Raw genomic sequence first — 24,807 nt, forward strand, 5'->3', positions numbered from 1 at the left:
AAATATAGCTTAAAAGCATTAAAAGAGAAATCAGGAAAGAACAGCATTCTAAAACATCCTTAAAATGCTCAGTCCCTAAAATGCTGATGTATACTGAGGTCAGAATTGACATGCAGAGTCACAGGCTGCAGAGATTTTTGGAGAAGAGAAAGAATGAAAAACCAGACAGGGATGACATGAATTATTGAGATTGTGTCTCTCCTCCAATGAGGAGGAGGCAGTGATGGGAACACTATCTTGTGTTTATTATAGGAAGTTCCAAATGCTAGCAGCTCGTATATTTTATTTAAAAAAAAAAAAAACAGAATAAACAAAAGAAACACCAGCCACACACACACAAAAGAGGCCCAACGCATTTTGCATTCGACTTAAGACTGTTTACCAGTGAAACACACACTCGCTAAATGACTCCTGCTGATTATTTTCTGAGCACCTCGCCATACAGAAAATAGAGACAGCGCTTTAGGAACGTCTGCTACATGGATAATGAACAGAAGGCAGTTTTGTACACATGGTTTCACTATCACAGACAATAAATTCTTTGAGGCCATGTAAGAGACCCAATAGGAAATGGCATTTTTAAAAAAATAAATGCTGCACAGGGGGGGTTGCGGGGTAGCCAATGAATTTAGTTTACTTCTAAGAAGCAAAGAGATGGGCGTGCAGGCAGCCCATCCATAAAAAAAGATGGAGGCCTCTCTGTGTTACAGAGAGAGCTGGTGAGTGGATATGTGGAGTGTGCAAGCTAATTCGTCACGTCTGCAAGTCATGTAAGCTCTGTACTCTTGTTAGCATGGAGCCTTAATGAGATTGTATTAAAAGATTTGTTTTTGTCTCCCATAGTTGGTGTCTTCTGAAGGGAGACAGAAAGGAACGGGTACTGTTTCATTTCAGCTTTTGAGCATCAGGGAGGTGAAACTGCAGCTGATGGCTAGTGAGGCTCATCAGGATGCAGGCGAGGAAAGCAGGGCAGAGCATCTATCCTGTACCCACATCCATTAGCAAGATGATTAAACCTGCATCAGCCTCTCACTGCAATACAGCAACTGTAATAGGGTATTGCTATGGGATCAATGCTTCCTGGTTCAAAATAAACAGCAGCGTTTAGGCGGCAGGGCTCAGTGCCCCACAGTCACTCTCCTTCCCAGCGACATCTTTTCATCAGTGGAATCCACACTGTGGCAACATTCCAAGTAGCATGACTACAAATATTTGTGGTGAGGTGAATAATAGCTATGTTTAGACTGTTAACTTTTCTTCCTTTTCCGTACAGCAGATGCACATATCTTCTAATGCATTAATTCCATTAATGAAAAAAAATTAAGGTAATTATTGTATTCACTGAAACCACCTCTCCTCCACCTTCCCAGTATCTCTGAACTGTAACACACAGATGCTTGTGTGTTATGCCTTTGAAATTTTTACATATACCTGTGTACAGGGAATAAATGAAAACAACATCCATAGTGCTGTGGAAATGGCGCCTGGCTCCCTTGTGGACCCCAAATAACAAATATTCTTAGTGGCTGAGCCTCAAGTATTGAGCATGCAGTGACTGTTAGAGGGCTGGGAGCCAGGCAGTGATCCACTCACAGCCCCCAAGCTGCTTGCACCCTACACTCCTGTGACCATCACCTGTCATGCATTTTTCCACAGGTTTAGAGACAGCCCAGACACCATAAGCACAGCTGCTTTCAAACCTCAATAGGCCACTTCTATAATGCCAATTTTAATGAACTTCTCTCATTCACATTTAATTTACAAGGAGCCTCCAGACACAGCAGCCTCACCTCACTGAAACACAGTGGTAATTTTCTTTCTAAAGCTTCCATAATTCCCCAAGCACATGGGCAGTGAGCGAAATGGAAACAACCGTACACATTCATCATGTGGGATATGTTTAGGCCACACCAGAGCCCTGGCTCTTCCTGCTCAGCCAGGAAACAAAGGTTGGATCAGGGTGGCAGACAACAGGTCTGGTGAGCTGAGGAGCCTAAAGCAAATACCTCCCGCACCTTGTTCCTTCCATTGATTTACAGATCTCTAACAAGCAGTGCTTTAGCACACACACACAGGCTGGGGCTAATTTAGTTCAGAACTAAAAGGTTGCCTACCTTAATGCAGTGGGGCCTCTGTACCCCTGGTGTACAGCGCAGAGATTATCATGGAGTGTTGTGAGGTGTTCTGCAGTCAGGGTAGCATTGACAAAGGTTCCTACACTAGTAGTTTTGTGCGGGGAGAGTAAAGGTCTCCTCTACATCCAATCCGGCCAGGGAGCCCTGAGGGAGCCTGGGGCCATGATCCCAGAGAGTGATAGCAGTCCCTAGCTGCAAAAGGCAGGCATCTAGAGGCATCTGTCTATGCTCTGCAGGAGACTTTTAAACACAATTGCATTTCTGCTAGGCTTTGAGGAGCAGTTATTCTCAGGAACAGCAAACAAGGCCAAGTGTAATTAGGATGAGTCTGGTGCCTGTCTTCTGGTTACTTACAAAGTTTTACTCATCCCCTCTATCACAGTAGACAGGGTCCACAGGAGACACAGCTAGGACAGTATGGGGACATGAATTTCTATACTGGAGAAGGCCTGGGGAGGAGAATGTCATCCATGTGTACAGAATGACCTAGATCACAGAATCAACTGTCCTGTGTCCCTGTCTCTGCTTTAAAATAAGGGTTTTGCAAACTGTAACTAGAAATCTGCACTCGGGCCAGTTAATTCTGAAAAGCCTGAAAATGGCACTACATTTTGGCATGGACTCCCGAGTTTGAAAACACCAAAATCTGTGTGGAAAAAAAAAAGATGCTGATACCATTTGGGAGCCGTCAAGCTGTTACACACAGCACATATGCTACACACAACACACATGCACACACAGGGCTTGTTTTCAAATTAATCTGAAGGGCTATTTAGCTCTGGCTGCATTCAGTTCTGTCTGACTCAACACAGCCTGCAGGCTGGGTACTGCTATCTTCACACAGCAATGCTGTTCCTAGGATTTGTTTGAAAGCAGTTAGCTTTTCACGGCTCACTGGAGGCTCTTCATCCCCCCTTCTGTGTTATGTAGGTATAAGCCGTCTCTCTAGGCATAAACTGTCCACTGGTAAAAATCAATTTTGATTTTATCAGTATTTATTACTGCTGGTGCCAGCAGTTTAAAAGACCAGAGAGGGAAAACATGCAAAGTAGTAGGAGAAGAAAATTAAAGCCAAGGCCTCACGCGGACGGATAATAGTGCTCGCTGTCTCTGAGAGGTGCTCTGTCTCTCTCCAAGCTTAAATTATCAACTTGGAAATTCAATCAATAGCAGTTGGTGGGAATCTGCTACTGTGTCCATCTGTGGGCATTGTAGCTGGTACTTCCAAAGCCAGGACACCTAACAAGGAGAGCAGTGGACCTCGTGACCATGGAGGACCTGTCCTGGCTGCCTCACGGTTGCTGTCCCACTAGCTCTCAGCTTCACACCTTCCAAAACACCTGACTCTCTGTCCTCTGGACAGCAGACATGTGGTACAGAGGGACACTCTCCTCCTCTGTGCTTTACTCAGGATTTTGTGCTCTGAAATTTTCAGAAAAGACACCCCAGATGTACACAGCAGTTAGCTTTGTGCTCTTCTGAGTACCCACATGCAAATACTCTTCCTGCCAACATCTCTCTTTCAGCATTTTTTAGTGACAGGGGTGACTTGGGAGAATTAACCATTCTGCCTAGCTAACCTCCCGAGAGTTCCCATCGTCCCCCTGGTCAAGAAGCCCCAACAACTGCCTGCCACACTTGGCCAGTCATCTTTCAGAGGAAGGGCTCCTGAGGGCCAGACAAAGGAAGGGTACCTTTGTATCTGGAGTTTTTGTTGTTGCTGCTACAGAGGTGTCTGCAACCTCTGGCCCACTAAGAGCATTCTGACAGCGTACACACAATCATCTTCCACAGCCCAAGCCATGGCAGCTCCCAGACACGTTTTAATCTCGGCCGCTGGGTATGCTTCTCAAGAGTTTTTATGGCACAGAGCCATCCCTTAAGAACACTTGCAGACCCTGGTTCCCATGTCATAGAGCTAGGTGACACTACAGGTGACACCCAAGGTCCTGCTGGAGGCCCTGAGTTACTCTGTTCTCAAAGTGGCAAAAATATTATATAGGCAGCACCTTAGACTGCTGAACCTCAGTTCACCAAGGGAAGCAAAGTAGCAGCTCAGTCCTCTCAGCTCAGCTGTGCCCTCCCTTCCTCAGGTACTTGGAAAGGACCTGGAAACACACTAATAAGGGACAGACCAGGGCTGCTTACCACCCAGTGCTGTCTCAGCCGTCTCCAGGTTCCAGCTGGCTACTTAGGCACAGCAGTAGTGTGGTCCCAGGTGTCTGGGCCAGTCTTCCTCTAGATGGGCTTGTCCTCTCAGACCCAGGCCTGTCACTGAAGGGCCAAGGTCACAGAAGGGTAAAGACAGCCAGCCTGAGATGGCTCCTGCTGTTAAGCTGAAGCCAACCAAAAATATAATAATAGAAGTAACAGTAATATATGTGTGTGCGCATGTACACAGATGTGTGCAGAGTCAAATCATTACACATGTGTTTCCCACTGATAGAGCTCATTTTAAAATCAACCTTCCATTGCACGCTAACGATGATTGATAATAACCCCACACACAGCAAATGTGACAAAATGACAAAAGGACTCTTAATTTGGGGCTTTATTTTAATCTCTTCCTTTAAGATGCTACATAGTTGAGCAGAACTGGATCGGTCTTTTATGGCATGAAATTAATTCACAGTCAAGACTCTTCATCACCAGCAGATGGGTTTGCTGAGGGGCTCCCCCACGCCCACCCTACCCCCTCTATGCTCTTCACCCTCTGCTGCCTGACTCATTCATCTTGAGAAGGACAGGTCAGACCTGGCCTATGTTCTCGAAGGATGAGTAGTAGGGATAGTGGGGAAGAACAATCTAGAAGACTGGGTAACCCAGAGCTGACTGTCATTACAAAGCGTGTCCCTCCTCAGGACAGCTGTTACTGACCTACAACGAAGAACTTCCTGACTCAGAACCTCCCCATCCCTCAGACCTCCAGAGCCAAGAGCCATAGAGCCCACAGCAGCAGCAGTTCTTCACTGGGGATCTGCAGCACTCCCTGCCTGTGCTCTGGTGGCAGCAGGAACACAAGATGAAATACATGAAATAGGTTAGATATGTACCGTCCATCTCCGCTAACAATGGTCTCACTACTCAAACCAATGGTAATTTAGCTTGGTCCCTTTGAGAGAACAGAGCACAGACTTTGATTTCCCCTTGTTGGATCCGTCAGTCCAACTAATGTCTCTCCCACACGACCTACAGGTACACAAGACATGGCCGCTGTACAATGCACTTTGGCTCCTGCAGCTTTGTAGGCCTGAAGAGACAATGCCTGGTCGGAACAGCAGGCCCAGGGAAGCCACCTGGGTAAGAAGAGACAGCACACCCCGCCTTGAAGGGCTCCTGCTCCCATGGACCAGTCCCAACATGTGAGGCAGGGCTTCCTGCTGTAAGAGAGGTGATCTAGCGACATGTGCCAAGGCCTACCCGAATTTAACGTGACAGCTACAAGATGCCACTGTGGTTAATCACGGTGTCCGTCCTTCAGCAGTGGACCATTCTTTCCCCATCCATTTCCTATACATCTTCAACTTTCTAAAAGATCATTATATTATGCTATATTTGTGTGTGCATTTGTGTGTGCATGGGGAGGGGTATTTAAAGGCAAGACCTGTGAGATGCCGTCATACATTAATTTCTTTTTACGCATGGTTATGATAAATTTAAATCCCATGGTGTGGAAGATCGATCCATCAATCCAATCTGCCATCCTCTGCATGCGGCCTCTACAAGGCAATCTTCCCTATAATGACACCAACAATAAAGAACAAAACCACCAGAGCCAGCAGCCTGGCACTGAGGCCTTCCTCCTTCCCAGTGGCAGCCAGAGCGGCCATGGGGCTGTTGCTCGGCAGCGCCTTCCTCATCCGAAGCCCGTCTTCTTCCTGAGGAAATAAGGGTACATTTCAGAAGGAGCTCATGGCTTGGAAGACACAATCTAGCCAAGCACACTATCAGGACCCTCTTGGCCTGTGTTCCTACCAGAGCTGCTGGCACACTTTCTCAACCCCCACCCCTTCCTCTCTCCTCCCCTCTTCTCCTCCCTCCCTTCCTGTTCCTCCCCCCCCTCTCTCTCACCAGCCTGAAAACACCCTTTAGTTCTCATTAACCACAGATGGGCAGCCAGGCCTTTCAGCCATGTCTCAGCCTCACCTCTGCCTACCTATAGGTCTGACCTCTGCTGTGTCTTGAACCTACAAGTTTGTTCAGTCAACTTGTCTCTGAGTGAAATCCCAGGTATTCCTAAAATACAAACTACAACCAGCTGTCTAGTGGGGACCTACATACCCTACAGCTCTGGTGGTTTGAAACAGGTCTAGGTAGGCTGTCAAATCAAGTATCCCTTTGACTTTTAAACACACACTATGAGCATCCACTGTCACAATAGGTAAAGAAGAAACCCTTCATTTGCCCACCACAAATACCTTCTAACATGTAGCTTCTGGTTTTCAGGCACATAGACACCAGACCATACCCACCATGGTCCCCGGGACAGGTGAGAAATGAGGTGCCTGTCTTCCTTTGCTTCTGGCCCTATAGTATCCTTTGGCCTTCCCTGGGCCCCGGTGCTGCACAGGGACAGTGCCAGGCCACTCTATCCTGATATCCCCCACATTGCTGACACTCTCTGTCCTTTTCCTCTGCTTCTCTTATCTGCCCAATGCCACGTGGGGTCTCCCTAAGACCCGCAGCTCTCCACGGATCTACTAAGGACATGGGTTATAACCATTACTGTCTTGTCTGTCCCTCAGCCCCACTAACAGGAAGCTCTCCAGGGTACCTGGCACACAGCAAATCTCACTAGACAAGAAGGCAGTGTCTAGCAGGATAAAACACCCCTCACCGCCCCACCCACATGCACATCAAGATGGCTCTGACATTATTTTAGAGATATTCTGCTCGTGGGCAAGACCAGCACCACAGCACAGTGATGAATGAGCTGCAGCATTCGCTTAACTTAAAAAAAAAATAATGGGCACAGCAAAATGCATTTATTTTATTGGGTTTACATAGAAGCTATCCCTACCTATAGATCACTTTAAATGGTGCAGAACTGTTTCGGAAGAGAAACAAACTCAAAAAGCGGCTTCTGCAAAGACGCTGAGGCCAATTCCAAGCTGCCATCCTCCTGCATCTACCTCAGAGCTAAGGCAGGGGAGTCGGCTTACAGAAGTGTGCTATGTGCGTCTGTTGCCACAGCAGGCAAAGAGGGGAAACCTATTACATGCTTGGGTGGTGTCATCAAGATTAAGAACAAATAGGCCTCAAATTTAAGCTGCAACAAAAGTTCCTATACTCAAATGTTCAGGTACATCCACATCCAAGACAGACAGATTCACACTTCTCCAACTGAAGTCAGCCAGAGAGGCTCAGCAATTAGCCCTGAGAAATGGGCCTGGAGTCAACCTCATGCAAACTGTGTGGACAGCAACATGGGGTGCTCAACCAAGGGAGCCTGTGGCCTCCCTAGTCAGCCTGACATATCTACAGCCCAGCCAAGTACCCGGGCTATTGTCTTGTTTCCCCAGCACACCAGCCCTCTCTGGGCCAGCATGGTGCTTTCTTTTTACTACCATGAGAACAACCTGAGGAGCTTCTAGTACCCAGACACACTTAGACTTCAAGACTCACTTGCCAACGTTCAAACAGTAGGGCAGGACTTGGCCTCTAACCAACATCACCCTGGGATGGGGCATAGTAGGCTCTGACAATGCCTATTCAAAGAACCAGCTCAACTTAGACCAATAGGGGTGGGAGTGCAATGGGTGCTTTGGTAGACACCAATTTGGCAGGTACAGTCTGAAGACCCTTTTGAGAGCTGGAAAAAAGCTCTGCAGATGCAAAGAAACAAACCAAACTCTCTAGGTTCCCCCTCCCCCACTTCCCAGCCAAGATCACTGATCCCTGTGAGGGTGGGCATTACCTTGAGCTGCCTGCTCTCCTCCCGGAGCCTCTGCACCTCCCCCTGCAGCCGCCTGCACTCTTCCATCACCTTCTTAACTTCCGTGTCATCGAGGGGCGATGTCAGGGACTTAGCGGTCACCGGTGCTTCTGTCTTGGATGCACTTGTGGGTATAATTTTATTTATTTCTACATCATGCTGTTCAGACATAAATAGGAGTCCAAGTGTCACCAACTATGTCAGAGAGGATTTTATGCAAAGTCGTCCTCGGCACACAAGACACAAGGCAGCATTTCATCCACACTGTACAATGTCACATTTACTGTTTAAATGGATCACTTTATCTAATATCTTGATAATCTAAAGCTACTGGGCCCTAGAAACTATGAATAAGGGCAAATACTGAAGTTGGGCTGAGGCTAATACTTCAAAGAAGGAAAAAAAGGACTATGCATATTGCACTATCAAATTCCTGCCATGCAGAAATGAGCATGCTGCAACTGTGCAAGCTCAGCAAGTATCAGCTGCATATCACCTCTGCAGGAGCTGAGCATGCCAGGCCGGGGGAGGGGGGCGTGCGCTGGGACGGAAGCCCAAAGAGTGCTACAACAGGCCACCTACAAGCAGGGCTTAGAGTAACCACACCATGAGTGAGTCGGCACAGTTGTGTTGGGTGTGTTGAGGGTGTCACACACTCCTCTGTTTCCCTGCATAAAAGGGGCCAAGGTACCCTCTTGGAGGATGAGCCAGTCAGTGGAAGCAGGGCCAGAAAGTAAGCATTCAGGATGGTCCCTGAGGTTCTGGGCAGCAATCTGAAAACCAGGCACCTAGCTCTATCCTGTTCATTTCCCACCGCAGAGACAGGCCTGGAAGACAGAGCCCAGGACAAGTTCACTTATGGGGCTGGGGTCGGGATCCACGTCTCCTTGCTTTTAAGTTAACTTTCCTGCAACAGGATGCTATTCTCTCTCCATTCAAAGAACTAAGACGCCAGTAGCTGATTACAGAGCAGAAGAAAACACGACATAGTTCTGACCCCAATCAACAGCATTCTTGGTGCTCATTACGATCATGTGAAGAAATACTGCAGAGCATTTCCTTGTCCCAGCTCCTGCCATCACTGGTTCTCAATGAGGGCAAAGATGAAGTACCACAGGGAGAGGGGGCAGCCAGGGAAGCAAGGGACAAGAAGGGCTTCCAAAGGGGCAGTGGGCACACAGCAATGTCTGTGAAAAACTGGAGGTACCCTATCGTCTGGAGAGCAGGGTCTGGTTTGTGTCTGACACTTCACAGTACACAGGGTGCTGCTCCCCAGTAAAAAAACGCCAATCCAGCACAAAATGCCAACAGCACTGGGGCCAAGAGAATCTCTCTCATCTCGAGGCAGACCTGCACTGAAGGGGTGTGTGGGGATAGGACAGAGGGATGAATGCTCAGGGGGACACTGACAAGCATACTCTGAGAGGTGACCACCTGCCCGATGGATGATAAAGGCAAAGTCTTCCATTTTGGTCTTCCCACTTTACCACCCCAGGATTCGTGACCTTGGGAGCCAACAGGCAGCACTTCTCAAGGGGAAACTGTTTCCGGCAGCTGCCTCCCCAGGGCTGACTTTATAAAGCCTGTCTGTTGACTTCAGCTTATTTTCTTCTTCACACATTAGAGGGAGGAAAATAATTTGCCAACTTAAATCTTGGTTTCGCAGGAGACAGCATGCAAATAAGTATCAGCTTGCAGCACTCGATCACCGCTAACTAGAGACATACTTACTGGTTTAGCGTTTTCTGCTGGCAATTCAAACACACATCTAAGTTTTGAATCCATAAGGTCTTCCGGTTTTGCCTCCTTCCACTAAAACAATTTAAATTTAATAATCAGGATATTATCAAGCTGCTGGAAGAATAATTCTCCTCCTATAACTGACAATTTCAGAAAAATACTCTTAATGAGAAAGCCCTGATGTATATCAAATAAAGAACTTAAGTCTGCTGAGATTTCAATATTTTTAACATGACAAGATTAAATGCAGTAGCTCTCCTGAATATTTATCACACTTTGCAAACCCCGCAGTCTTGCTGCCAGGCTCCTCAGCCTGTCCGAGATCACCCATTGCTGCTGGGAGGGCAGCAGAGGCCCAGGGGACACAGCTGAGCAGGGCCACCCACCTTCTAACAGTAATTCCAAGTTTTCTTAAGAAAAGGGAATTTATACGGCAGGGCAAATGCTACCCAGAGAACTGGAGGATGAGTATCTAGCTTACCTTGGCAACCGCCAATGGGGCACATTCACCATCCACCATCCCACTTCTGTGATGGCATCAGGATGGCCCTGCCCAAGCCACCCCAACCATCAGTGAGAGGCTTTTCTGGTATGTGCCCCTGAGGAAGACGGGAATCCAGGAAGGGTTGAGAATGACAAGCCAGTAGAGCAGCAAGGTGACAACTCAGAAAAGGGAGACACCCATCCTCACCCTCCCAACCATGCATGGCAGCCAGGGCCCTCAGTGTGTCTGGCACCAGAGCACTGCCACCTAGTTGTGGCACAAGCAGTCAATGGGACAGCATACCCCCACTCACAGGACCCTAAGAGCACAGAGCTACACAGAAAGACACCGACACACACCTGTTATTCTGTGCAAGGCCCATGATTGTGTGCCCACATGTGTGTCAAAGAGGATCATGGAAGGGCCAGCTCTGGGTACTCAATGCTGGTCAGCAAGACATTCTCAAGTAGTCTCAGAGACCTGCCTACAAGCAAACTACAGGGCAGACAGACTTCCACGATGTCTGAGCCAACTCATCAAACCACCCCAAAAGCTGGACAAGCCAGCAGAAACGTCCCTTTGAGTAGGGGGCCATTCTTACTGCCAAATCCGAATCTGAATTTAATGAGGAAATAATGAAAGCACTCCAAGCCCACCAACCGGGACCCTAAAGCCGGACAACTCAAGGTGCTGTGGAAATAGTCACTGGCTGCTTTGGAGTGCCCAGAGAGCATTGGACAAGTGAGCCTCTTTAGGCTACTGATGACTGCATAGAGTACTATGTAGTAACAGCGTCCTTGCTCTGCAGTGCTCAGGGATAGCCATCTTCCTGTAGGCAACTGGCACAAGAAAGCCTATGACAGCCTAGGCAGTAAATGCTCACACACATCGAGGCAGAAGCAATCAGCCTCTGCTCTCAGTTTCCTGCTTAGTGTCAGCTTAAGAGTAACACAGGCTCTCTGAGCATCAGGGCCTGGTGTGGGAGAATCAGCAGTCACCTGCATCCGCTCAGCTTTTACTCAGTGGGGCATGTCCACAGTGCCCTTCAAAATGTGCTGCCCAAACACTTAAAACAGTTATTAAAGAACAACCCACCGAGAAATAAAAGACTCTTTATTAACCTGCAGCGCCCAGCCCTAATTGCTTGGGTGACGTGTCGGGCGTGGGCACACACTCCTCAAAATCCTGTGGGCTGCATTTTTATGCCCAATTCACAGGTGGCCAAACCTCAAGAAGCATCAACAATGCCTGCTTAAAACAGACCACAGCAGAAGTAAATGCAGGCCTCAGCTTCAGATGAGGACAGCCAAGCCCCGCCCTTCCAGCTACACCACGGTGAAAGCCAGACCAAATCCACGGCCTGTCAACGGTCCACCGTCTGTGCCTGTCATGTATCCCTTCAACATACAGACTAACACAACACAAATCTGGAAACGAAAGGTCAGAGAAATGCCCGGGGTCTGTCTTATGACAAGGTCTCGCTCCAACTTAATACTTGACTCAACCTTCCCTTTCTGCCCCAAGGCAGGCAGGCACCAATGAGAACAGCTGCTCTGCTTTCCCAAGCTCAAAGCAAAGCCTGAGCCATGAGTGAGATGCCCCCCTCCCCCCACCCCCACACACAGCTTGGAAATAGACAACTGCTGACATGCTGTCTCTGGGCTGGCCAGATACTGAGGGCCAGTGCCCGACGTGTGTGCCTGACATCAGTGTGTAGCACCCAGGTCCTTGTCACCTGGAATGGGTAAAGAGCCACCTTTGGGGAGAATTGCCATTATAATCCCTCTTTTCCTGAAAAAAAATCAATACTATAAAATATTGTTTATTTATAAAAACAAAGGCATCTTAATTTTACCAAAATTAGGGACACTGTTAAACGTGTACTCACACGGGGGAGGAGGGATGGAAATGAAGGCAATTAAAGAACAAAGAAGCAGGCTCTGTTCAGAGACAGACAGAGCAGATGCTTAGTGTGAACAAGACCCAAGCTCCATCCTCAGCCAAGAACGGGAAGAGCTATGCTGACCAGAACCAAGCAGAAGAGGGAAGCAACACCAGGCAGTGTCATGGGGGGGAGGGGCATCTCGTATTGAGCACTCCCTTCTGGGTGTGAGGGCTAGGGGCAGGAAGAAGCTTCCTGATATGGAGAGCACACTCTGCTGGATGCAGGAGAGGGAGGAAAGGGTCCATAAGAGCAGAGAATTGACAAGTTCAGTTCATCGAGTCAGAAAAGAACAGCCATGTAAAATGTTAAAGCTATTCATCAGAGTTAGGAAGGCCGTACAGGGACCGAGGGCACGCCTCCTAACAGCCCGGCGCCCTGTCAACAGCAGAAAGGCATGCACCCTAGTGGGCTGGAGAGGAGAAGTGTTCGTACTTACTACTGCCTCCATATCGGAAGTGTCAGGCGGAGCAAACATAGACTGAACCATAAACTTGTGTTTACTTTTCTCATTGGGATCATAATCGAAAGGCTGTAACATCACTGAGAAAAAAAATATTTCATTAGGAGGGTCACAATGTGGTTATCAGAGTCGTTTGTCACGTAAAACAGCTTCCCAGTTCTCCCATCTGGACCCTGAGGAAGGACATGAGGCAGCAGGGATGTGTAGCTCCCCCCACCCCTCACCCCCCCACCCGTTTTGCAGGTCAGCAGCTAAGGCCAGAAAAAGGGGGCTGTCACGGCCTGACAGCAGGTGCCAGCTGACCTGTAGGCCATGTCTGGAACCTGGGTGTCTGATTTCTTATAGAAAGGTTGGTTGTGCGTGCCCATAAAGCCACCCCAACCTATCTTATAGCTCTTACTGAAGACATAAAACGGGAGAAACACCAAAGGCCTATTTTTCTCAAGAAAACATTGCCAAATGATATTTTCAAGAAAGAAAACAGAATAACTCAAATCGTTTTAGGATGGTTTTCGCTTCTCTCCACCCCATTTCCCACGCAGCTCATCAAGGTAAAGCTTGAAATATGATTTTGCCAATAGAATTCTTAAAAGCTGGATTTCCCACAGCAGGAGGAACAATTCCAGCTCCTGCCCCACTCCCACCCAGAACCCAGAGAACACTCACCCAAGGCACCCCGCTGTACAGAGGGAGTCTTGTATTCTGATTCACTTCCTTGGACCAGTTTCCCCGATGACCCAGGCCAGGCCCTGTTATAATAGGGCTGTTTGCTGCACAGCTTTTGTAAACCTTGCCCCTAGCCACCATCCCTGAAACCTAAGTTCACGGTCAGGGGGGAGCTGCAGAGAGTCAGTGTGGGCCCTAGCGTCTCAATACCAGAAACTGGCTCCTGCTCCCCGGCATTATCATCACCCTTGGTCCCTAAGAGGCAGGTACTGCTGTGGGAATCTGATTAAAAAACCAAACAAAACCCCTGAAATATCACCTAGTTTCCTCAGCTCACAAACCCACACACACTCAAACCCAAAGATCCACTTCATAGTTCCTGCTCTCCATGCACCAAAGGATCTCAGGCCTGTCCTCTGCAGTCTGCCCGATGAGACCTTTCGCCTCCTAGATAGGTCAAAGACTACAAGGGGCTCCTGCCTGGTGGACTCCAGGGTCACATTCCCACACTATGGACCTGATCTGCCTATAGTTGGTGGCCCACACCTTTAATCCAGCACTCTGGAGGCAGAGGCAGGTGGATCTCAGTTTGAGGCCAGCCTGGTCTATATAGCACATGAAAAGCCTGGGTCAACCCTAGCACTGAAAAAAAGAAAAGAAAAGCAAAACAAAGAAAATACTTCTCGTCCGCCACAGAGCTGTCTAAAGATGCTATTAACTTGCTGTCTGGGGGACACACCCACCTTGACAGCGATGCGGCACACTGAATGAAGCAGACATGAGAAGCGGCCTATTAAGACATCAGATTTGCAGAAGCTGTCAACAACGACAGCCTTCCAATTTCTTGAGAATAGCTATTTCATAAAAGTATTACTACTAACATGCAATTGATGGATTGTAATTTTTAAAGAAATTAGTCATTTTTAAAAATTCCTAATATAATAATTATCACTATAGCTCACAAAGACCTACACTCTTTGGGGTCTTCAACTGTCAGTAACACAAAAAGTTCAGAGACTACACAGCATGGCTGCCATATACACTGCCTTCCTGGCCCTCTTTAGAGGGACTTGACCGGACTAGTGCCTATGGACTAGTGCCTATGGACTACGACAGCCTTTCCATAGGCAATCTGAAGAGAAGCAAGCTATCTGCACCTATGTTTGAGCCACAGTGGCAGGGTTAAAGCCAGCAGCGAAGATCTGAGCAGGCACACACCTCAAGGCCAACTGCAGCTTTGCCTACAGCCATCACTGCCCCACTCCTGGCCTACAGCACCCTGGCCTACAGCTTCACTGCTCAGTACCATAGTGGAGGGCCCAGAGAATCCCCTGATGGCAGGGCACACAGAACAGGCCTAGTGGTGGCCGGTCACACTTCCTGAGTCAACACACATTAATGTTCAGGGCCCCGGTGATGCTGACCAGAGAACCTCAGCCAGGAATGGGAACCAGGGCCTCTGGAGTGCTCTTCTAGGAAGCTCTGGGCATAAGGTAGAAACTTGCCCCTCCCCCACTGCAGAAACAAGTAGAGAAGCATCTGTCTGCCTCCACCAGCTGTCCTTTGTGTATGTGACAAGCTAGGATCGCACCCTGCTTCACAAGCCTTTCACGTACACCGCCCAGTCCCTGCTCCTCAGCTGCCACCATCATGTCACATCCAGTTTCAGTAGAGACTTTATGAGAACACGAAGGAATAAATGTTGGTCAGCGCTAGCTCGTTGCGAATTGTGGCACAAATTATGTACTTTTTCCATGACAGGCTATAAAAGAGCTTCCCATTAACTTAATTTATTTCATTTAAATACCAGAGACACTGATGATAAAAACCCTAAGTGAACGTCCCTCCTTTCAGAGCGCATCTGCTGACAGAACATTAAAAGAGGCCTGTTACCAGGAGACAACCTGGGCTCAGGCACCCCTCATCCACACTGTGCTCAGGACACAGCCTGCTGCATTAGCCACGGAGGCAGGACCCTTGTGAAGAACCTTCAGGGACATAAAGAAGTGGACCAATCATACCGGACTTCCCTCAAAAGAGGAAAAACCAGGTCACTTAAAACACACACTGGCTTAGAAAACGACGAGCTGATTAAAGGCAGCATAAAGGCTGCTTCCGGGAAGCTGAGAGTCACAGGCCGTTTCATGTACACCACAGTGGGTCAGGCAAGTGAGTAAGGAACGTCTAAAGAGCCCCACTGCTCAGTTTCTGAATCTCTCTTCAAGGTGTCTCCACATTTGACGAGCCACAACCAATCTGGCTCACTCAGGCTCTGCAGACTTTCTCTGTTTCCTACCGAATTAGCTTTTTAGACCCAGGAAGACACAGGACAGCCCCCACAGCACTCAGATGACAACTTCCTATGACAGCAGTTACTTCCCAAGCAGAATACACCAGCCTAGTTGCTCATGCCCTCTGGGCCTCCTGCTCCTTTCACAGTCCTCGGGTCAGAAGAGCATGCCCTACCTACTCAATGCCTTTGCAGCAAGGTCAGCGCCACTGCCCTCTTTTTAAACAACAGAAGACAACCTTGAGCTTCCTTCTCACAGCCAGGGTGGTCAGCATGGCTGTGAATGCTAGACTCTAGCCTGAGACAACTGGGTAGCTCTCACATGAGTAAGTTCATTATTTCTTTCAGAGGTCACAGTGGCTACTTTCCTGGGCCTCTACTATTCAAACCAAACAGATACATAATTAACTTCACCTGGTTATAAGAAGGTTGCTGCTCTATCTGTGTTCTCTGTGGGCCTCTCTGGCTCATATGCTCAGCTCAAGTAACAAACACCTGGCAGCCTGCTCCTCTGTGCAGAGGCTGCATTGCAGCCCTCAGCCTTTCTTCAGGATCAACAGAAGAGAGGCATGCAACAGGCTGTGTAGACCAAACGGCAAGGCCATCACCCTTCCTTCCTTACAAAGGCTTTCTCAAGTAACTAACAACAGAACACAGCCTGGCCTCTCCTTGTGCCTCCAGTATAACTGTGCACCCTGCGCCCCCTTCAAGTGTTAGCTGATCTCAGGGACCTGTGAGCCAAACCTCTGAGGACTGACCATCTGCAACAGAGACCAGTGTGTCCTAAGGCAGGGGCAGTTCCCTGTGCCTGCTTTCTGAGTGCTCACAGACAGTACTCTACCAACTATCTGCTCCTTTCCTTCCTTTTTGCAATGAGTTAGCAGTGAAGTCACAAAAGGTAGAATAGGACTTCAAGGGGAGCCGAAGACACCGCCCACAAGGACAGACTGAGGGAACTTTCAGCACTTTCTGCTGCACCAAAATATACAGACTGTACTCCTAACTCACCTTGTAGAGCTAAAGAGTACCTTTCAGCTAAGGATCTCTTGACCAGTCTAGGTCAGGCCCTTGGGTCAGATTCATAAAAAGATGGGAACAGTCTTCCTAAGAAGCCTGCATCCTACAGCAAGTTCGGAAAGGCTGTAAGCACAATTAAGCTGAGTTTTTGTGGTAAAATATTTTAAGCCATAATTTAATCTGGTGAAAAGATTAGAGACTTATCTTAAACTGCAGCACAGGCTGCTCTTATCTGGGAGTGGTGAGGACGGCTCATGGAGGCCATCCAGTTAAAAGGCTGCGCTTGATTATCAGCGCCTTCCAAAGCAAGGACCTGTTCCAAGGAAGGCCACTGCTGTTGAAGTCCCCATGGTAGCCCTCTTGTCCACACCGGAAGACAAATGCCAGGCTTCTTTATCAGCAGGTTAAGTACACTTCTGCCCTGAGGCTCAACACCTGAATGCTGCAGCCCGCAGCTGCCTGGTCCAAAGCCAGTAAATTGTAACATTCACCCGAGCCAGCACCATCATAAACGGATTAATTATCAACTGCAATACTACCCGCTTACATTAATTGACCAACATCTCCATCCCAAGGGCTGCTGGTGTGCATTCTGTCCTCGGCGCTGCACTGAAAGAACTTTATATCTAAACATAATTAAAAAGAGCTCTGAAGGGACTGTCAGAAAGCAACACGCCCCCTCTGCTCCGAATTCCAGTTCAAAACTCAGACACTGGGAGTCCTGCGTTTAGCTTTAATCTACCTTTAATCCCAGGGCATACTGAGTAAAGTGAGTCTGTATCCAGATACTGGAGTCTTTAATGACTCTGCCCACGCCCCTGTGGATACTCTGCATGTGTAATGCACTCGGCACAGGGGCAGGCAACGTGCACAACCGAACTGCAGATGAAAGCTCACCACTTTGTGGGATTAGAATTCACAGAGGTTATACAAATACTAAATTTAATGTCATATTACAGGAAGTCTAAGTATTTCTGATGGGCCCATAATTCTACCTCTTTACCTGCTGTACGTGCTGGCAAACATGGTCTGGAATAGTAATGAAAAGTTCCTCATTATTAAACTGCATCATTAAAAACAAGATCTGCCACCACTAACAGCCTTCTACAAAGACATCTTCAGAAATTACACGCCTTAGAAAATATTTCCCTACCGTAAGTTTAAAAGATACTTGGTTCTGTAAGCTAGAACTCTGCCCCCAGCCCCCGGAGAGATGAAAGCAGAGGTTCTCCCCTCCTCGTGACCTCCCGGAACTCTGCTTCCTTCCTGCGGGCTCATCTCCACACGCCTGTGCTGCCAAGGTGCAGATCCACAGGTGCAAGCCCAGATCCGAAAGCTAGTGTGCATCAGGAGCCCAAGCCCTGGCACTCTGGGAGCAACTGCTAACTGGGCTGTCTCAGAACAAGCAGACTGCTGAGCGACACAGAAGATAGAAGACAAAGGAAGGCCCAGAGCACTTCTACTTGGTAATGTCCACACGTCACACTTTATCCTCTTGTCCTGCTGTAACTGGACTGCCTAGGTTAATGACAGGAACCCCATGCACATCCGCTGTGTTCTGAAAGAAGCAGTGCAACTCAGAGCTTGAGCTGTGGAGGTAAGACTTAAGGGCCCCTGAATGTCAGGTTCCTTGGGAAGGCAAGCCCAGCACCACAGGGTGTGGCTGGGGAACCACTACCCAAGGCTGCACAGCCAAGATGCAAAAGACAATGCCTTTAAAGGGCCAGCCCCATCCCCATCACTCCCATTCCCCTCTAACCCCTGCTCCTTCCTCCTCCTCCCCCAGCCTCTTACAGGAATGATTTATAGCCTCCTCTAATAGCTAGCACCTCCCAGGGGTCTTCAGAAATGCAAGGATACACTAGTTCTGTCCTTTCCAGGGCTCCTGTGACACTCTAGGTACTAAGTAGAACCGTGCTGATACAATTTTAAGTTCATTTGATGATCACCACTTTGTAAATTACATATGAAAATTCACTCATAAGCAAACGTGCTTTATAGGAATTCAGAGACCATGCATACATAAAAATGCATAGAATTCTTTTGCTTTCTTAAGGCAATGCAAATAGTACACAACTCGTCTCCACTCACAACTGGTTGGCTTTGTGCATGTACAGTGGCAACGGCAGAATGTGTGCAGGTGACCAGGCAAGATGTCAGCCAACGGCTCAAGGACAGACCTAGCTTCACACCGAGGTTTCCCAACCTATCAGCTAGTCATAGGTGGGAGTGAGCAGACGGGGGACAGTGTTCTGCTGTGTACCTGCCTTCTCCAGGGATTCTGGCTCACCATGTTGTCACCCCACTAGCTGTATTCTTCAAGGAACAGGCCTAGACAAGCACAGCGCTTCCCAACCCGAGATGTACATGTGTAAATTGTGACTTCTGTACACCCAGCACCTAAGACTGAACAGGCTGTACCACTCTCCTGGTCCCCACGAGACTACCTCCAACAGAGAGGGGCTCCACAGCAACTCTTCTCATGTGCCCTCCCACTGCAGCAGGGGAAAGCTGCAAACATGTTCTGTATTCAATCATTCCTCCTGCCTCCCCAGCCCTATGATGCATTACATTTCAGACTCATTCTCAGGCAGCCAACCCCTGACCCGGCGAGGCAGCAGCACAGAACCACAGAAGAACATACGCCTCTAACACAAATAGCTGACAGTCACATGACAGAGACCATAGGACAGGGAAGGAGCACATCCTCACTGGCTTCTTATGTTCTAAATCTGCAGAGGAAAGGAAGCCTCAGCACAAAAGCTGCCTTTGACAAGGAGCCACTGATCAGTCAAAACTCTCCTGAGATAGAAAAAAACTTGCTCCTGGTGAAAGATACACACACGAACACATAGGCAGGCATGGACACATATGTACACACACAGGCACTCAGACCCCCCCCACATTCATACACACACATGCATGCACACACACATACACAAATACTCAAGACACACATCATCGGTAACATTCATTAGAAGGCACACATATACTACATAACTATCTGCAAAATTATTTTATTCAGATAACCAGACTGCCTGTTTCATATGAAAATTGGTGATTTTCATCTGCTAATAAACTCACATTTTCTGAAATGTGTTAATAATTGAGAAATTGGCAGATGGTGATTAAAGAAAGGAGCAGGCCTACACAGTTCAACACAAGGCCCTTTGGCACTACACAAAAGGGGGTCAGGATATAAGAATCCAGCTTATATACCCTAATCTCAGGAAAATCATAGGACACTCAGAGGTATCAGATGTCATATCCTGACCTCTCCCTATTTCCAGCAGGCCAGATCCAGAGCGCTGGCTCTGTCAAACACTACTCCAGGATTCAAAATGGGCACAGAATAGAAGGGACAATGTGTCCTTCACAGTGCACACAGTGGGGCTGTGTGGGGACAATGTGTCCTTCACAGTGCACACGATGGGACTGCGTGGGGTCCAGCAGTGGGAATCCTTCTACAGGGCTGGCTACCAGTTAACTGCTCCTGACTAAAAGTCTGACTCACAAGTCCAGACCCAGCCTTTCGACTCAGAGAGGGACACACAGGGGGAGCTGGGGCAGGTGCTCCATAATGAGAGGCACCACCAGAGGCGAGGAATCTGAGTCTGAGATAATGAAACACCTTGTATCTTTCCAAAGAGGTGAGTCATTTTCTTTTAGGTGTCAAATGAATAGCCAAATGGATCACAATCAAAATCTACCATGGAAAAACCCAGACAGGCACTCACTTCAAACGAGAAGTGGCCTCTAACGATGCCGAAGCTGGGGACACTGAGTCACCGGTGTCTAAAGGACATGCACTCCCCCACAGCTCCTCTGAGCATCACGAGTTCTAATGATACAAGTTCACCAGTTTCTAAATACACTTAAACCCTGACATATCACTCAGACTTTCTTAGTTCTAAGACTCAAGTCTCAATCTGGGCACCACCAGCATCTTTTCAGAAGTCAGCTTTGGAAATGTATACAGTCTCCCAGAGAAGGGGGACATCAGTACACACAGGGCTCACAGCCTTGCCTGTGCACCTCCTCAGATTTCAGGGGGCAAAGTGGACCTCCAATTACTAGATGGCATGAGCAATGTTCGAAAGCATTTAGCATTAAGGAAATAATGCTATTTAGCATTCTCCCACAAAGCAAATTTGTTACTCAGCCCCTTCTGATTTGTAAAGGTGCAAATTTAATTCTAAAAGAAGAGAGTCCCTGCTCTACAGCCTCCACTTTAATTCTGCACAAGCTACTAAGGTACAAAGACTTGGGGACATAAATTGTAGAAAGTCAGAGATGATAAGGCACCAAGTGTGATACCCAGTGGTAAGACAGGAGAGGTAGAGAAGTCTGTAGCTTCCTGTACTACCCCTGAACTACCAGCTGAAAAGGCCCTGTGGATCTGGGGCCTCCAGAACTCACCCATGACCTCTAGGTACAGGACTTACCAGACACATTGAGAGAGGCCCCGGCATCAATGACCCCACTGTTGGGCCGCACGCAGTACCTGCGTGGTGCTGTGGTCTTCACTTTAAAACACACATTGCGGTCTGTTGGGTTGCCGAGCTTTAGGTTGGTGGTGACGACATCAGTGAAGGGACCTACACGGAGACACAGAAACTGGTTGGTGTCCTGTGAGAAGAGTAGGAGCTCAGGAAGACAGGAGACCTTTGTGAGAAATGAAAAGACCTAGACACACCATCTAAATCCAACAGTCACTCAAGATCAACACTCACTTCCACGGAACCACAGTGGAATCTGGCAGAAACTGTACAAAGGACCAGGCATGGGACCCAGTGACTATTAAGAGCAAAGTGTCAGGTGGACTCTGGGAGGGTAGTATTCTGTAGACAAAAAAACTCCTCCAGTGTGTCTGTAAGGACAGCCAACTTCATTCGGAGCCCTGCTAGCAGCTCTAAGCACTGAGGCTCCCAAGAAGCCTGGAGCCACGTTTCGTGGCCCTAGGCTGTTGTTCATTACTATTACTTATTCATTTCCTACTTTATTAGATTTTTTTAATTAAAAAAGTAAAAACATGCTTCTTAAAACAAGCCAGGCATTAAAAGATGTATAAGGGAGTTAATAAGGTTTCCTGTGTACCCGAGGTAACTAATGTTAATCATGTGGGAGTGTGTCTAACCACCTATGTTTAGTAGCAATGTACAAGGGTACATACCACACAACTGTTTCTCTTTGGCTAATTTACACCCGAGCAAGTGAACATTTGATCACGAGGCTTCTTAGGAGTCAACTGGGGAAAGGTAAGACCTCTTTTTCTTGTTGTGTGCACATGCACGTGTGTGCTGACAGCTGTGTGTGTGTGTTGCTATGGAGCTAACCCAGGAACCTGTGTGTATACCCAGTCTCTGAGTCGCATCCCCAGGCCCACATCCACTTCATGTTTACCTATTTTCAACAGGAGTGGCCTATCTTTGTTTCCTATAGGCAGGCTTTCCACTCCTGCCTTCATAGTTACGAGAAAGCAGGGGAGGGGACTCTGTTTCCATGGTTACAGAAAATATCTACTAGCTCACCTGTCACATCTCAGAAGGCCCAACAGACACTTGATGGTGTGCTCTAAATGCTTGCAGTGACTCTCAGCTGCCGAGGGCAGGATTATCCTTTGTCCATCTCAGTCCCAGCCCCATGTCTAGGCTCAGTAAAGGTCTCCAGACACATGCACCAAGAAGAAAACTACTCACCAGTTATTTTCAGAAAAATGAGTGCTTCAGGCTAGCTTCCTCTGAGGTACTCAAAGTATGAAATAGCCACTGAATAAAAGCTTAAACACAATGACAGCTGAGAGGAAGGGGCTGGAGTCCAAAACCCACAGTTCCCCCAGATCCCAGTGCAGCTCTAAGGAAGCACTGAGCTGTCCACGTGGGACAGATGTGAGCATAAGACAGTTCTCACATTTGCTAATGCACAATCTTACCTGTAAGGAGCCCCAGACAAACAGGCTGTGCCTGCAACCTCACTGTGCCAAACATGAGCACTCCCATCATGGCTACTCAGCTTGGCTCCTTCGCAGTGGTCACCAGCCACACTCATGCAACTTCAGAATGGAAGCCTGGTGCCATCTCCATACAGGAAGCTGGGGTAGGTGACAACTCTGTGATAGTACCTGCTATTCCACCAGCTCCTCCTCTACTGGTCCTGTGGCTGCACCTCACGGCCTGGAGGGATGCATGCACACACTGCAGTACATGTGGTAAGATGGCTGCATCACCTAGTGCTTGACAATCATTTACCTAGAAGCTCTTCTCATCAGGAACAGCACCATGAACATCTACACACTTGGAGGGGTCTCCTCCAGCTTCCTATCTTTCATGAAGCCTTGACTCTGGTCCTCTAGGAACTAGGATAAAGTCAGGAGAGAGGACTTCCTGAAGGCTCCAAATGTAGCTACATCCAGAACTGACTTCACTGCAAACCAACCCCTTTCCCAACTGGGAAAGCATGGGAGACAGCTAGCCTGTGGCCCAAAGGGTTTGCAGCCACAGGGAAGGAGAGCTAGATGCTGAAGGCAACAGTTCTTGGCCTCCAGAGAGAAATGAGATACTTGGTGATGAGACTGTCCGGGGCATGTGGGATAGCAGATCTCTGGAATCCTACCCATCCCACCTGCACTGCATGTAGGCTGACTCATGGCAAGATGGGAAGGCTGATACCCCTTTACTTAAGGTGGGGATCACTTCAGTAAGCACAGTCTATAAAAAGGAGAGCTAAAAACAGCTCTGCTTTTCTAGGGCCAAAGAAAGCGGTAAGCCCTACAAGCCTGCATGGGTACAACTTGCAGGCATGTACCTCATAAAACACACCAAACCCTCATCTGCAAATGTGGGTCTTCAGGCAGGCAGGGAGTTCTGAGGGGAGGAAGTCGCTCATGAAGGGGCCCATTTCCACCATTTCCAGCATCTATAGGTCTATAGGAAAAGGGCCAGGCATCGTGGGTCATGCCTATCATCCACGAAGGTGGAGGTGGAAAGATCAGAAGATGAAGGTCATCTTTCGGAACATGGCAAATTCTAAGCCAATCTACAATACAAAGATAAGCCCTGTCTCAAAAAAAAAAAGAAAAGAAAAAGAAAAAGAAAAAGAAAAAAAGAAAAAGAAAGAAAGAAAGAAAGAAAGAAAGAAAGAAAGAAAGAAAAGAAAATATACAGAAGAATCATTGAGTCTCAAGAGTGTGGACACACTGTCAGATCAGATTATCACCATGGAGAAGACAGAACACTTACTATGCCCACAGCAGTTTCCAGAGTCTCCCCTTCTGCTCCCCCATTAAGCTGGGGTGGGGAGCCCAGTTGTAGACTTCACCAATATCTCCTGGGATTCTATAAACATAAGCTAGATTCTACTGACTGAGCACACTGTGGCAAGTTACCCAGGTCTGCCTATTATGTGGCAATATAAATGGTATTTCAATTTACATGAATCACATAAAAGATGGCCTAAATTATTAAAAGACAAGCAATATTGGTAACAGTGAGGGGGATAAAATAAGCTGTATTTCTCCCCTAGCATCCCGCCTTGGGTCTGGGCACTAATTTGTAGGACTCTGGAGGGAGCCATGCTGGAAATATATGCAGTGCAGTCATCACTGGTAGAACAGCAAAGTCTCATGGGTAAAAATCAAGGCATTTTGCAAAAACAGGCCAATCCCCTTCGCCCCACTCTGGGCAATTTACTTCAAGAATTTTATTGAAAATAAATTCGATTTGAGTAATTACAGGAGATAAACCATGTTAGTGCTTGCCTTTCCCCTGTACTAATGAATTAGAACACACAAAAACCTCAATAAAAATGATGGGAAGGCTTATGAGCATCATTCAGATTTTTCCTAGTCACTTTCATTTCATAAAACTGCCATTTCCATTAAAGCATTATGTAAAAAATGGGATTTTATTCCACAAACATGCATATTTATCACCAATGAACTTAAACACTGCTTATAAAATACAGTCAATTTTACAAATGAAATCTTCAAAAGTTAAGTTTTTTTTTTCTTTTAAGAGATTGAACAAAATGATTTGTGTCTCCAGAGTGGGAGCACTTTAATTACTTTCTTCCATGTCCTCTATCCCTTGGTCCAGATGTCTGCGTGAAATTAGAAGCTCCACATCTCCCAGCAAGAA

At 47.6% G+C, this 24,807-nt stretch overlaps 1 protein-coding gene across 1 annotated transcript in view; it reads right to left on the reverse strand.

The window, feature by feature from the left end:
- Nucleotides 1–290: 290 nt before the first annotated feature.
- The window catches only part of VAPB (VAMP associated protein B and C), a 40,160-nt gene continuing 15,643 nt past the window's right edge, over nucleotides 291–24,807 (reverse strand). Inside the window, exons 2-6 of the mRNA XM_080925688.1 lie at nucleotides 21,118–21,270; nucleotides 12,676–12,779; nucleotides 9,802–9,882; nucleotides 8,053–8,229; nucleotides 291–6,013 (exon numbers count right to left, since the gene is read on the reverse strand). Coding sequence (XP_080781814.1) covers nucleotides 5,855–6,013; nucleotides 8,053–8,229; nucleotides 9,802–9,882; nucleotides 12,676–12,779; nucleotides 21,118–21,270 — 674 coding nt within the window. The 3' untranslated portion in view covers nucleotides 291–5,854. The remainder of the gene's footprint in view (nucleotides 6,014–8,052; nucleotides 8,230–9,801; nucleotides 9,883–12,675; nucleotides 12,780–21,117; nucleotides 21,271–24,807) is intronic.

Source organism: Micromys minutus, assembly GCF_963924665.1.
Source record: "Micromys minutus genome assembly, chromosome: 11".
Classification (NCBI taxonomy): domain Eukaryota; kingdom Metazoa; phylum Chordata; class Mammalia; order Rodentia; family Muridae; genus Micromys; species Micromys minutus.